At 40.9% G+C, this 14,887-nt stretch overlaps 1 protein-coding gene across 6 annotated transcripts in view; it reads left to right on the top strand.

The window, feature by feature from the left end:
• Positions 1 to 14,887, top strand: part of MAP2K4 (mitogen-activated protein kinase kinase 4) — a 76,463-nt gene that overhangs the window by 25,896 nt on the left and 35,680 nt on the right. For 2 of the 6 annotated variants that reach the window (XM_088535933.1, XM_088535932.1), the window contains one exon: positions 12,113 to 12,208. The exons of 2 other annotated variants lie outside the window; for them this stretch is intronic. In XM_088535933.1, coding sequence (XP_088392059.1) covers positions 12,113 to 12,208 — 96 coding nt within the window. Of the gene's footprint in view, positions 1 to 1,353; positions 1,398 to 12,112; positions 12,209 to 14,887 lie in introns of all 6 variants that reach the window. 2 more of the 6 variants (XM_010216684.2, XM_088535937.1) reach the window with 2 other exon arrangements.

The following is a 14,887-nucleotide window of genomic DNA, read 5'->3' as shown; positions in this document are numbered from 1 at the left end:
GTGAGTTTTCTAACAACTGTTCCTTCTCTCTTTTTCTCTCTTTTCCTTTGTAGAATAGTTTTTAATTGGTCGTAGGGTTAAGCTTTGTATTTCCATTTTCTGTATCTCTCCCTCAACATCATCAAACCCTCATAATAATTTTCTGAAAGCCCCTTTTGGACCATTTCCTATCTCAAACTTCCCTCACTTCAATATATAAGGGGTTTAGTCTCAGCTAGTGAGTTCCCATCAGTCTTCTCTATAGATTTGACTTTTCTGTGTTTATCTACACGGATCTCTGTCTTGGATTCATTGGCAGTCACAATGGTTCCTGTCTAGAATAGAAGAGCTTCCATTGGTAATTGGAGACATCTTAAGTTCCATGTTTGTGCAAGTGATTGCCTACATTTTCCATTAAGAAGGTGCTTCTCTCTCTTTGTGGGGACTGCAGTTGCTGGCATGGGTTGGATTTTGGGCTGGCGAATAGTGTAACTGGTGTGGAAGGTTTGGAAATGTCTTGGGTTGGATATGAGAGATGTGGAAATATCAAAAAATGAAAATGAAAGTCATGTGCCTGCACTAAAACTTTCTTGTGAGGCTACAAACTGTAATAACCATTCCTAGTTGAAAGAGATGGATGTTGTGAGTTGGACTGCTTTCTCTGTATGGAGGTTGAATAAGCTTGGATATAACTATTATATCCTCACATCTTTATATTGTCTGTTACGGATTCTGTTCTTCAAAGGCAATGGTAACATCTTCTGGTCATGCACTTCTCCCAAGAGCTGTTCCTCTCACAGTTGGTGCATCACTGCAATATATTTGCATTCCCTATCTGGTCCTCAGGTCCTCTGGATAGGCTGGAATGTTTTGGGGTTTTTTTGTCTTCTGTTGTCCAGAAGATTTTCTAGACTTTAAATTTAAACTGGATATTCCAGACCACTTGGCTCAGATGCATTCTTAATTCATGATTCTGTTTACTGAATCATGGAACTGATTCTCAGCCTGATGGAATTAAGTGGACTTGGTCGTGTTGCTGTTGTTTGACTTCTCATGATAAGTGCTGGCTCAACACTTCCTTTTGTGGATTTCCCTGTGTAGGTCCTATTGGTCCAGATGGGTGGATCTGAAGATACAGAGAGGTCAGTTTCTCACAGGAAATTTCAGTTTCTGTGACTTGGATCCACCAATCCGGAGGCTGTCCCATTGTATCTGCCTCCAGAAGGGCAGAGCTTCCCCTCATCAAACACTTTCGCCTCATTCTTCTCTGAGCTCTGGAAATAACCTATGGGGAGCTGAGAGGAGGCAGTTTAGTGACCTGCAGGTGCCACAAGATGTAAATTGCCTATTAGCTGTATTTTGCTTGATTAACAGGTTTTGATCGGGGAACTGATCAGGCTGGATTGGTGGATATTCAGGTAAGAATGTGGATTCTTATTGTGTAAGTAGAGAGCAAAGTAACAAAACGGGGTTCTTCGTACTAGTGCAGCGTTTGTTAGAAAGGAGAAAGCTTCCAAATGAACAACATTCCTGAAGCGAAAGAAACAGAAAAAACATGTCATGCCAGACACGACCTTTAAAATTTCAGATCATCAGTCGTGGCCATTCTCATCATCAAGCAGAAGGTGTAACCACCAGAGACCAAAATTATCTGCATTCTCTGATCTCTCTTACTGGTCTGTGGAGCTGCTTCTTGGCTTCATGCGCGTGTGAAATGTGTGTGGCCCTTGCATATCCTGTCAAGGTGTGAGTTTAGTCTTGTTTTTAGGGTTTGTTTCGTGGTGTGAGAGGTCTTAGAAGGGTTGAAAAAGAAGCTGGGGAGGAAATAATTCAGGGGTTTACCCCTAAGCAAGGGATAGAATTCAACTGTGGCAAGAAAGAGATGATTCTCATATTGGCTGAAGTGAACTGAAGATAGGACTTGGTCTGGTTTCCACAGGAGGCGATGAAGGGTGACCCTAGTCATGTATGCTTGATCTGTGACTCCATTGATTCCTGTTGGTTGCTTGTTTGTATTGGCATGCTATCTGGAATAAATATTTGAAATGCTATGAAATCCAAATTTCAAGATATGAAATTATTAGGAGCTTTGGAATATCCTGGGCTACTAGCTGTGTTTCTCTATTGTTGCAAACCATGTGTTAAACCTTATATAACCTAGTGAGCTGTGGGATAGGATCAGGAAAGTCGTACTCCTATTAGCAAGCTATTTCCAGAACTTCACAGTTTGCCTGGGTAAAAGCTTTTTTGTTAATATGTAGGGATCCCTGGTATGTTCTTTCCTGGGAAAGAGATCCTACCTAACACATTGCTACTGGGTGGAGAAAAGTTGTTACCTAATGGAGAAAGCTGGAGCACAGGATCTCAAACGTTTTTCTGGCCCAAATCATTCCCCCTCCATTGCCCATTCTATCTTATCTTTCCCATCTTCTGCAGTGTTTTTTGAACTACATCTTACAGCTCCATTCTCAGGATGGGATTGCATCCTTCTGGGATATATCATAAAGCAATGTGCTGCCATGGATCTATAGGGAGCAAAGGAGTGTGCAAAGCAACATTACGGAAGATCGGACAATATGGGTGAGGGCAAGTTAGTTATGCAGCATGCAGGAGCAGACAGAGCCTATGAGTGGTTGGGACATCTGGGCTTAGCAGTGACATCTTGGTGTGGGCCTTGGAGAGGAGAGATGGCCAGGACTGTAGTTTCTGGCTGGTAGCGAGGGGGACTGTCAAGGACTCCAGTGCTCCTGTTTGTCCCTCCATGCCCATATTTCAACAGGCTTCTGCCCCTGCCAGCACATCTCTGTGCCCAGCCCTTCCTTCCCCTTCCCTGAAATCTTATCAGCTGCACTGGGACATCTGTGAAGGAGCCAAACTTCATTATAGATGTGCAGGACACCGAGCAAGGAGGAGGCCGACAGAGCTCCGTGTAGGATGGAACTAAGTGCTACTCATCAGGGTGAGTGGGGCTAGGATTTTGCCTTTAATATTTTGTGAATTAGAACATCTGGTAAAATTAGGGGCTTTAAAGTGACCTTTAAACAGGAAACTGACTTGAACTTTCTTTGAATGAGATTTGAAACTGGGGGTACATTGCTAGGTGCTGTATTTTGGGCTATGGCTCCCCGAAATCTCCCATCCTGGTGATGTGGAGAGTTGTTGTTGCCTTTTTGCGACTAAAAACCACTCTGACCCTATGCATGGGCAGAGCTTGAGCTGACTTTTGAAAGTCTCTACTGTAGCCTTGTGTTTCCTGTGATTTTCTTTCATGGATAGAATATATTGTGCAATAAAATGGAGTTTTCATCATGATCTGTGTGCTAATAGCAGTGCTTTTAAAATGCTGATGCCTGCTAAAATCCAGAACTTCTCTCAGAAGTTGAGCTAATAACTGATCTTATGAGAGGTGAGGTGGTTTTGGTTCCTGTGATGGCATCTTTCAGGGCTGGGCCCCAGGGTGAAGTGAAGCAACAGGAATCAAGGCAGAAGTTTTGAAATGAAGATGAATTCTGCTTCTGCGACTGCATGTGACTAATGGAGCATGACCACGTAAAGAAAAAGCTAAAAAGAGTGAGCATCTTGGTTAGTCTAACTGTGACTGTTGCTACCAATTCTATTTTATGAGTTCAGTGAGTGTTTTTTTTCTCTAATTATGGTATGCTTCCCAGCCTGTCTACAGAGCATCTAGCATGGTAATGTTCTGCATGCAACCTATGCAGAGCAAAGACCGAATAAAGCCTTTATTACAGAGATTAATTTGAAGAATAAAGTATTTAAGCAGTTTATTTCTGCAAAAATAAAATCTATGTCTTGCATGCTACATTAAAGCAGAGCAATGTCTTTTCGGAGTGGTTGTTCAGCTAGTTAAACCATCTTCAGAGAGTGAAATTCTTACTTGAAAGGGTGCAATCAAGAGTGATGTAAATACTTTACTGACAGCTGAACTCCCAATCCAGGAAAGCATCTGCACCTGCGTAAGCCTGGTCAGATTGAGGAGAGCTGGTATGTTGGTGCTGTGCTCTGGAGACTGGGTGGCAGTGGATGCTCTGGAGAGGTGGTGCTCGAGACCTTAGCATGGCCTCACTAGTTTAGCCTGCATTGCTGGTTTACACAGGGTTAAACACTGCGTTTTACTGCAGCAGATGCTAGAGGCTAGAGATCACCAGCCATGGTCAGAGTGATCCCTTAAATACCAGAACTGCTGCTTTTTAATTGCTACTTCCAACTTACTGAAACAGTCACACCTTTTACTTCCTCTGTTCTGCATCCAGGTAGGATTTAGGTCACAAGCAAAATTAGATTACTTAAATTATCTGTATGTAAGCCCACAGAGCTACTTACAACTGGTGGCTTTTGCTGCAAGGAGGCTCAGATAACACTAACCCTAGAACAACAGTGTGAGATGTGACTGGTAGAGCTGGGCATGGCTTTGCCCGGTGACAGTGTGCACGGTGTTGGCTGCCTTTGGGCACAGTGGGAGCGAGCTGTTGGGTTGTGCTATGGATGTGTTCCCTGGTTTTCTGGGAAGCACTGTACTCTTCTGGTGTGCAGATGTCTCAATTTTGATTTTAGATTAGCTTTTAGATCCATCCACTTGCTACAAAGTGAGCATGCACAAAGGATTTTGTTTGGCCTCTTGTTTCACAGCATGTTATTTCTTGAGCATTTTGCCTGGGAAATGTGTTGTCTTTTAGGTGTACCATTTCTCTAGAACTTGAGCACAGCACATTGTGGTCCTATTTGGAAAGCTGTCAAGGTGAAATGACCTCTTTTAATGATCATGATTCCAGCATCTCAACCATGTGTTGGTCTGTAACCTCCCTGTAGCACTTAAATGTCTTTTTCTGCGTTCACCATCACTTGAACCTCTGGAGTTGCATGGTGCACCTTCTTCCTCTTGTGACATCTGAGAGATTCAAACATCCTCTCCAGAAAGATGCCCAACACAAGAGATGTGTTGTCAAACATGTATTTAACAGGCTTTGAGGTTAGATTCCTCAGAAGCTGAATGAGGTCCTGTTAGTTGAATTTCAGACTCTGCTGCTTCCTTTATTTCAGCATAGTTTAAGGACTGTCCTTACCTGGAAAAAAAAAATTCTTGTTGTCCCAAAGTCTCTTTCAAGTGTCTACTTCTCTTTTAATCTCCTCTTACCCTCACCCAAACCTTTTTGGCACCTGGTTTCAGGCTGCTCCCTGGCTGCCTAACCTACAGCTGGCTGCGTTCCATAGGAAATTCCTTTTTTAGTATTTTTCTGAAAAATGTTAAAACATGAATCAAAGTTTCTGAACCAGTCATGTTCACAATTACTTGGGTGAAATTACCTGCAAATAGTTCTATGACTGTTCCTCATTTCTATCACAGTTATTCCACATCTTTAATATTACAAGTTTCTCATACCTTTCTGGTGCATGATACCTTCCTATTACATGATTGAATGCCTGGAAATCTTGGAGACTCCAGTGGAAAAGGTATCATTTGAGATTTGTTTTTTTTCCTTGTGAACATTCTGCAACATTTCTTAAGAGTTGCAGTACCTAGATGTAGTTACCAGGAAGCTTATTTGTATTTTCAACTAAGTAGAAGTAAAAGGGATACCAGGACTCAGCCAGAGCATTTAAATGTTTGAGAGAGTCCACAGAAAATGTTTAAATAGGTTTGCACTTTTAACAGGAACATTGCAGCAGATTGAGTGCTAGAGCAGCACTCTTTACATATAATTTCTGAGGAGCTTTCTTGTTATATTGATGAGTTTTGTCAGTATTTGACACTTGTGCATCTTTCCAGAATTTTGCATCAATTTTAGTTGGCCAGTGATCCCTGTGGCCTCAATGACAAAGAGCTGGTATGGTTTTTAAAACATCTCTCTCCAGTATCTTAGATTTCAAGTAGGTCTGCTATTTGGAGAGGTTTTTACCAAAGCTAGTGTGAGGTTTTAATTGAACACACTACCTTAGGCTCTTTTTTTCTCACCTTCTAAATTTCACACTTTCTCTGACATGGTAATTCTGTTTTAGCAGGGGAGCTTTTTGCTTCTCAAAGTGAGTTTCCGTAGAAAGCTCCATGTCCTTTAGAGCCACAGTAGGACTGTTTACGTCTCTCTGCATGGGTTTGGTACTGCTCTAATTCTGAATTAGAGCTTTTCATTTTTTAAAGACCAAAATCTGGAGCCTGGAACTCTACATTAAGCTAACCTGTACTGATTTTTCAAAGGTGCTGAGCATCTGTAGCTTTCTTTTAATGTAGTGGGACCTGGAGTCCTCAGAGCTTCTGGAAACCTAGAAACCTGGAAATCACCTGCATTTGGGTGATTTCACTGATGCTAAAAGCTTATCTGGCTCCCATTACCATGGGTTTTGAGTTCTTCACACTTGTCCCTTGATTTAGCTTTGCAAGGCTACATAGTTAAAGACAGACCCATGCTCCTCATTTTGTAGATGGGAATCTGGAGAGTATCACAATATGGGAAATATGAAGGTTGAGTAAGAAGCTTGTGGCAGGGTAGGACTTTGCTATGAATCTCCTGTTCATTTGTGGCCCAGAGGTTAACTTCTACTTTGCTGTTCCATCCCTTATGTAGTTAGGAGCTGTTTTCCTGGCCCCTCACATGCACATAAGGGTTGTCAGGGTTGCTTGTTTGGGAGCAGAATTTGGCCTTGCAACCTCCAGCCTGTCCTAGTGCCATGGGTGTGGGACTCATCCCTCCTTCTGATGATCCTCTGCAGTCTGCCTCTCCAGCAATGTGAATATGAAACACACCTAGGAAACTCCTGCAAATTTGCAGCAATATTTTTTATTAATTCAATTTTTTAATTCAGAGCTTCACATTGCCTCTTTAAGGCTTTTTTCACTGGCCTGTAGAGAGCAGGAACAGAGGAATGGTCCTTTCTGGAGGTGATAGATGCCAAATAGCTACTTTGTGTTTTTTGTAACGATATTTTTAGTGCTATTCTCTGCAGTTTTCCTTCTCCAGGAAAATCTGGATGGCTTCTAAGGAGATCCTCTGAAGACTGTTAGTTTTAAGGTGCATTTTTTTTTTTCCTGCAGAGTGGTATTTCTTATACTCAAAATGTGGAAGGAGGCGAAGCATTTACTTCTGTGGAGATAAGAAATTTATGAGGTAGAGAAGTAAGGTGGAAATGCTCGTTTTCAAAGAAAACTCAATTTTATTAGTCCTCAAAATCTGCTGTCTATTTATCCACATACAAGGATCTATACAGAACACTAATGCTGGGACACTAGTGGTCTAGGAGACCATGAACACCCATGGCAAAAGGCAGGAGCTTGCAGCCCGCTCAGGGGGCTGCTCTGGAGGGACCTGCAGAGCTCAATCAGTCCTGTTTCAATGCCCAGCTTTCTAAACTTGAGTGTGGAGTGGATATTTCAGTAAGTTTCTGTAACCTAACAAGTAAGTTGTTGCAAAAGTTGTCTGTCTGTCTGTCTTCTTGCCCACTTAGAAATATTCTTCCCAACATTTAAGGATTTGATGTGTTTCAGGTGAGGGACAATGCTGATTTTGTTCGAAAGCAGCTTAAAATTTAAGAAGTTTTGAGAGCTTGATGTGGTGTAAGAACTTGGGTTTATTTGTTTCTGCTGCTTGGATCCTGCTTTTTCAAATGTACTAGGTCTTTTTGGAGAAGCAGATGTAACATTAGTATTCAGGAGACTCCAGGGATTCCTGAGTTTCAGCTTTCTATTTGTATATCAGGAAGAACTCATCTGGTCCTAGCAGAGCCGTATTATTAACTTGAAGATGTAACAAATGCAATGCTTATTTGAGAAAAGTGGAAGTAGGTCAAGTAGTTTCAGAATCGGTATCAGCTCTGTGTTCCTTTTGTGTTATTCTGTTAATGCAAGCACGTTTTTCTCTCTTCTCCTTCCTTTTGTTCCTAGGTGTTGCATCCCCTAGCAAGGACAGCAGTGTACATGTTCATATTTAAAGGTTATAAAAGCCTGATGTGAGGAGATGTTAAAAGCATTCAGCACACAAAAACAGCCTAGGGTCCTCTGAGGATGAGAGAGAAAATTTAGGAGCATAGGTCCATTCATACTGGATTTTCCAATGAGTTTTTTAAATCTCAGTGTATTTTCAGATTATTCTGTTATTTTTTTTTAAGCTTAACTAAGCTTAACCATTTTACCCAACAAATATTACAAGCCATTCTAAAACTTCTATTTGATACCTTGTAGAGGAAGTGTTCTGTGTTTCCATCTCTGACCTTTTTTAATGTTCAGTCAGCCTTCAGGGGTCTAATTATCTGTAATCAGCAGTAAGCTTTTCAAGATGGGTAAATATGCCTGAGACCCAAAATTTCCCCCTTCCTTCCTCAAGCAATGAGGTGTCCTTAGGACTTGAGCTTTTTGATAAAAATATCTTGTGGCACCTGTATGTTACTGTGGCCCGTCCCCCAAAGTGCCACTGGGATCCGTTGAGCTTTCTGGATTGCTGCTATCCTGCATCAAGGAGAGAGGAAATCAAGCATTGCCATGTCTGAATTCAAGACTTTGCAAGGTGTGCTCTGAAAACATTTAAGATGCTACTGATTTCAGTACTAGGGGGTAGGAGATGCTGTTGTTCATCTTTAGATAATAGGCTAGAGGCTAGAGTACTTTCTTGGCATTTTCATTTTAGCATTTTTTCTTCTGGAATGATGAATCTTACTTTCTTAGCTGTGGTTTGATCCCAGTTCAACAGGGAGAATAAGTGTCCCATCCTGCATGTCTTGTAATTTAGTCTCTTGGGATGTGGATTAAGTCCTCAGAATAAAGAAAGCCTAGATTCAAGGTTTACACCCTTCTTCATGGATGTTGTTCCAGATACAATAACAACTTTCTTAATACACAAAATCTGCTGGTCTTATGAGAGGAAAATGATGGTCCAGCAGTCTGTGCTCCTATGCATGTTTTACTCTCCGATGCAGAGGAAATAATTTCAGGGTATGTCTTCTAACTGCATGTACAGCATCCACTCTAGTTTCCGATATAGGGACCAAAGCTCAGGTGAGGAAACCTCAGATGCCCCCTACTTTGCACCATATGGGTTAACTGACAAGTCCTAGCACTTAGCCTGCTTGTGATAGATCCAGGTCTCTTGCTCATGCTGCTCCTAAAGCTGCTTGTCCAGTACTACATGACTGCACATCAGTGTCTAACTATCTTTTAGGAGCCAACCAGCAGATACCAATACCTTCTTTTATTACAGTTCTTATGCAAAATCTCTGTGTATGTGTATATATATGCATATGCATCTGCGTGTTTGTTTGTGTGTTTGTATATGTGTATATATACATAAATAGGTTTTTCTGTACTCTCATTTTGGGGGGGATGAATGTTTTGTTTGAATAATTATTTACAGGTATCAAAGTAGGACATTGATACATCACTGGAACCAGTTTAATGCCTGTGTGCAGCAATCATCTGTGCTGTATTGTGTGGATGGTTTATCTAGTGTCTGACCTTAAGTCATGGTCACTGATGGGCTTCACTTAATGTTTCATGGTTAGCCACAGAAGTCTTTGATCATCTTGTGACACAGAGAAAATGAGAAAGGGTTCATGTACAGGTAAATATGATTGTGATAAGTGTGATTTAAGTTGGCCTTGAACCCTAAGTTTGCTGGTTTGGACCTGGTGCAATGCATTTCTTCAGGAAACCCTAAGGGACTGCGAAGAGCAGAAACAAACTTTGCTCCCTGCTATTCTGTATATTCAGGGTCACTATATTTCCTCAGAAAAGAGCTACATAATTCATCTCTTCAAATATTGATCACCTCTTTTTAGTAAAATATTTCGCACTTTTCTCTGTTACGGAGAAGTGATCTGAGTCTTCTGCTTTGAGTCCAAACTGATAGATTTGATTATCCCTTTTGGCTCTTGTAGCCACCAAGAAATTGAGGGAAAAGAAAAGAGAGTCTGCAGATTCAGAGCCTGCCTCGACCATGCAGCTCAGCATCAACAAATTTATTTTCTTCCCGTGATATGAATGACTTCCAACATGTATCTGCACAAGCAGAGGCTGAATGAATGGGATGCACACAGAGAAAAACAGCCATTGTACAAAAAAACCCTAATGTAAATGGCTTGCGTACGCACTGGGTGCGTTGGATGGAGGTGGGAACAGCCTGCAGGGCTGAAGCGGCTTTGCTGCTCCGCGGGGTTGACTTCTGAAAAGGACTTGGATTAACTGGGCTCAGCCAGAAATTACAGGCCTCCTCTTTGAGATTCAGCTGGATGTTGTTGCTTCCTGTCGTGAAGGTCCCTGCATTTTGGAAAACCTCTGGAAAAAAGTAAAAAAAAAGAGACCAAAAGGCCAAGTCTGTCATTGTGACCCTAAATAGTCTTTTCCTCGAGCTAGTCTTAATTCTCTCCGTTCTGAAATGTGCTTGGAATAGATCTGGATAGACAATTGCTCCCTTGTGCCAAATACAACTAATACATTTGCTGACAGAAGTGTACATCATTTGAAAGTGGTTTTTTTCGAATACCTTCTGCTAGAGCAGAGTGAAGGTGTTGCCATCTTTGCGGGATGTGAGGGGCTTCTGCCTGCTCCATTTGGGTCTGTTCAAGCTCTCTGATGTTCTACGTGGATTTTCAAGCCAGTGCAGGATGGGAAAGGTGACTCTGTGCTATTGGCCTAGCTCCAGCAGAGCATCCCTACAGAGCTCTGGATCCTTATATTAATTACCTCTTAGACCCTAACTGAGAGTGGATAAAACTGTGCCCAAACAGCTGTCTGATGATATCAAAATTTTAAATCTTGTAGTGATACCATTAACTGTGGAGCAAGGGGGCAGTGGGCAGGCAGTTACTTGCACAGGCGTATAGGAATCTTAGGTTTTATAGGAGAGGCACTTTTAAAATATAAATCAGATTTGATTCATTTAGTCTTGTTATGAGCTCTCTTTTGAGCACTGAATATGATAGATGCGTCTTTGAAAAAGCAATATCTGTCTTGCAGTTGGGTTATTCCTTTGTTTCCCACTTTTCCTTGTCTGTCACCAGAAAAATTATATCGCCAGGTAGATTTTTCCAGAGGTGCACTGAATTTCAAGTTAATCCATGTGAAATTACTAAAAGCTTTTCTATCCCAAACAGAAAAAAAAAAAAAAAAGATTCCAGCTTTCTGGTGCTAGAGTTGGAGCTTTTTAACATGCAAAAGCTTAAATCAGAAAAATTCCTCATTAGAGTAATTGAAGCAAAAATACTTCACGGAGCTGAAAGAACATAGTGAAATAAGAAAATAACCTAGTTATTCAGTTCTGTCAAGTGTTTCCGTTAAGGAACTGAACAAAATTATAAGTAGGTATTTCTGAACCTTTGGACATAGCTCATTGTTCACTTGTAAAGTGCCTGTAAGTTTGTTTTGTTTGTCATCCATAAAATGCTTAGTAAAAATCCATCCTGCTTGAACTACTAGGACCATTCTGAGATAATGGATCTACATATTGGAAAGAGACGTTTTCAGATGGCAAGCTCCAGAACCTGACTTTTGTTCTTAAAGACTTTAATAACATAGAGTGGTAATTGATGTGTGGTTCATTTGTCACTTATGCAGCTCTAAAGGTAAAAATTAACTACATAGTGTATTTAAGAGGTGGAAACTTACTAAGAGATGAGTTGACCTACCTTTGTAGGTCAGGAATGACAAATCCACAAGGAAGAGACCACCAGTCTTAGATTGGTGGATCCAAAATGGGAGCTAGGGTTCTTTTTTAGTAAGTTCTGGTTTTTGTACCACAAGAATAGCAATGCAGTGATGGTCAATGTGCCTTGAGGCAATGTGTCACTTATGTATGGATATTTGGTTAGTGAGGTTAATCTAATTAGCCATGTTCTTAATCATTATAATGGTACAATTGGAAATAATAATTGCCACTGTTGTAAGAAAAAAAATTGCTTGCAATTTCCTGTGTTAAATTACAGTTTTGATCATCAATTATATATGCTGTTGTTTTGCTGCTAGTGAGAGAGGTTTCTTTAGGTGAAATCTGGAAGAAAAATACATAGCTCACTAATTTCTAATGTTAACTACTCCAAAGGTAGTGTGACTAGATGAGTATTGTGTTATGCGTTATTGTGTCATGTGATAACAGCACCATGTTTTCCTGTCATTTTCACAACTTTTTCCTGGCTGAAGTGATGCACAAGCAACACTGGGTAGTAATCACATTGTCCCGTTCAGTTTCAAAAGGAGAGAAGCGGACCTCATCCAGAAACTTTCCAGCAGGCTACAGTAAGCTTAACTGTCTGTTAGCCATTGTCACATATTTTCCATATCCGCAAAAATGGCATCTGTAAAGTATTGGAATTTGTCTCAGAAATAGCGTCATTCCATGAGTGATTTCTGTGTAATGATAATGATATTGCATCTCAGTATCATTTGCCAAAGTATAAATATATATATATATATTCTGATTCCTTTGTTGATTCTCATTGATGTGCTCATGTCTCTGTTTCCTGTTCTTTCACGGATAGCTGGCCATGGCTCAGGAAATGTAATGTGTCAGGAAAAGAGTCGGCCTTCTCAGAAGGGTTATTTAAATTAATTAGCGCAGACTTTTCAGTATTATTCCAACATGCTTAAAACCAGCGTAGGCTCAGAATACCCAGCCGAGGATGGAAGGTTCAGTGACTGTGCTGCGGTCTGGCTCATGTCCAAATAAAAATGAGTTTGAGATTAATATGCTTAGTTAAATTCAGGACAGGTCTCACCATGACGAATGGAGAGGGTTCCTCTGCGTCAAGGGCAGGGTTAATCAAAATTCATTGTAACTCAGTAGTTTACCAAGGGAGCTTAATATAAAATATTGACATTTTTAATGCCTCAGCCAAACCCCACTAAACTCAGGGACAGTCCTAACAAGCTTGAACGTGTGCTGGGCCGAGACACAGGGGCTGTGCAAGGACCTGTGCAGCCTCCCATGCTTTGTTGCTATCTTGCTTTTAATGATCAGAGGAGCTTAGAAAGACAGAGAAAAACTAAGAGGGAACTTCAGCCACTTGTTCTTGGTGATAGGGAGCGAAAGTGTTTTTGCTTTTAATCTGATTAGGTAAGAGATGCAGAGCTAAATTATTTCCTCTTTTGATATGTTTCCTGTAGCTCTTCTTCATCCTAGGAATCTGGAGTTATTAGTGGTAAGAACAAGCCTCAAGACAGCTTAAATGAGTCAGAGCAAAAACACTTGAATTCTGCCCCTTTTGAAGGGACCTCCATTGCCTATTAGCTTTTTTTTACTGTTCGGCATAAATTTCTTCCTGTGAATCTGTCGAAGTCTTGCAAGACCATTAACATTTTCAGACTTCCAGAAATAGCTGCAGGTTTTCTTTTGGAGGTTTTCTCCAGTGAAATTTAAAGCAGGATTGCTGTTTCATGAGCATTAGCCTGCATTAGGTCTAAAAAGAAATGTTTTAAAAATGTCTTGGGCATTTAGATAGAAGGAATGCAATTTCTCTAGGCTATTTACAATACTTGATAGAAAGGTTTTAGCCAGAGTCATAAGCCTCATTTTTTTTCTCTGAAATTGCGAACAATGCACAATGTTATAAAAACTTGGAAGTTTGCATGGAAGATTTTTTGTTTGAATTTGAGTTTTAGCACCTGTTGGGCTTATTGACCATGCTGCCACGGAACCGTTTTTAAAATTTCATCGTTTCCACCATCTTTTTTACCAAACTTGTGGAGAATTAGAATTGTGCTGTGTTTTCATTAGCCAAAGCATAAATAGAAGCTTTAAGGAGAGACCTTCTTGAAAAATCTGGCATTAGGCAGATTTGTAAAGCACAGCTGGTCTGTCTGGATCTTTTTGCCTATGCAGATCTGTTTTATTCATGTCAACTGTAATGTTGAATCCATCACATTGGAGTTTCTTTGCCCTGAATCCCACAGATTTCTTAAGAAAGCAATGCAGAAAGCAGTAGATTTAGGCAGTTAACCTGTAGCATCTTTCTGGCCTTGCTTCATGTCTGGTAACTTTCAATTTTGCTAAAAACACACCAACTTTTCTCTGCTTGTCTCCCCAGTCCTCCTTTTTTTCATGCCAAAAAAACTGCTCGTTTTAAAGTTTTGGTGTCCCTTCAGTTAGGTGCTAATAGCGGGGCTTGAATAACTAACACGGCCTGTCCAAAAGCTCCGAATGTCTTTGTGGTTCCTCTCCAGGAGCTCTTGTGGCCTCGTGGCCGTGGCGGGCTCTCCGGTGCGGGTCTGGCTCCCCAGGCTTGCAGGGAGCAAACTGATGTCCCGCCTGTGTGTGACACTGTCCTTGGCCCAGCTGTGGTGCCTGGCGCCAGCAGTCTGTGTGCCTCCTGCCAAGCTGGATCCACAAACATTTTTATTTCTGACAAAGGGCAACTGTTAGGAGGAGTTGTTGTCTTGCTCGGTGTTCCTAATCCCTGGGATAACTGCTGTGACAAGCATAGTAACCATCTGCAGTGAGCCCCATACGTTGGTGTCTTTCCAGTGCAATCATCACCACCACCTCCTAAGCCTATGATAGTTTTTGCATTTAAAATTTTTCAAAGGCAAAAAAGAGAGTTAAAAACTCAAGTGCTGGACAAATCAGCAGGAGTTACAATCCCAAAGGTATACTTGAAAATTCTGCTTTTTAAAATTATTTGAGGATTAACTGAATATGGCCACGTTCTCTAGGTATTAATGCAAGGTTTAAACAATCAAAGCCCATCAAGTCCATTCTAGGCATCCTGTTCTTTTAAAAAATATATGCCCAGTTTTACACAAATATTGCTAGCTTTAGAGAGATTTGGGTTGCACGGCATTAAAAAGAAATGGTAAGAGATTTATGTAATGTCTGTGCAAAATGTAATGAGCACTAAACACAGTCATTGAAATCTGATGAGTTGCAGAAACAGGAACTAGACATTAATTTTACCTTCACTGGACCCCATTCCGTACAGT

Source organism: Tinamus guttatus, unplaced genomic scaffold (genome assembly GCF_059628265.1).
Source record: "Tinamus guttatus ecotype Peru unplaced genomic scaffold, ASM5962826v1 Tinamus_guttatus_pri_ptg000649l, whole genome shotgun sequence".
NCBI lineage: Eukaryota > Metazoa > Chordata > Aves > Tinamiformes > Tinamidae > Tinamus > Tinamus guttatus.
This window is presented reverse-complemented; position numbering and strand designations above follow the sequence as displayed.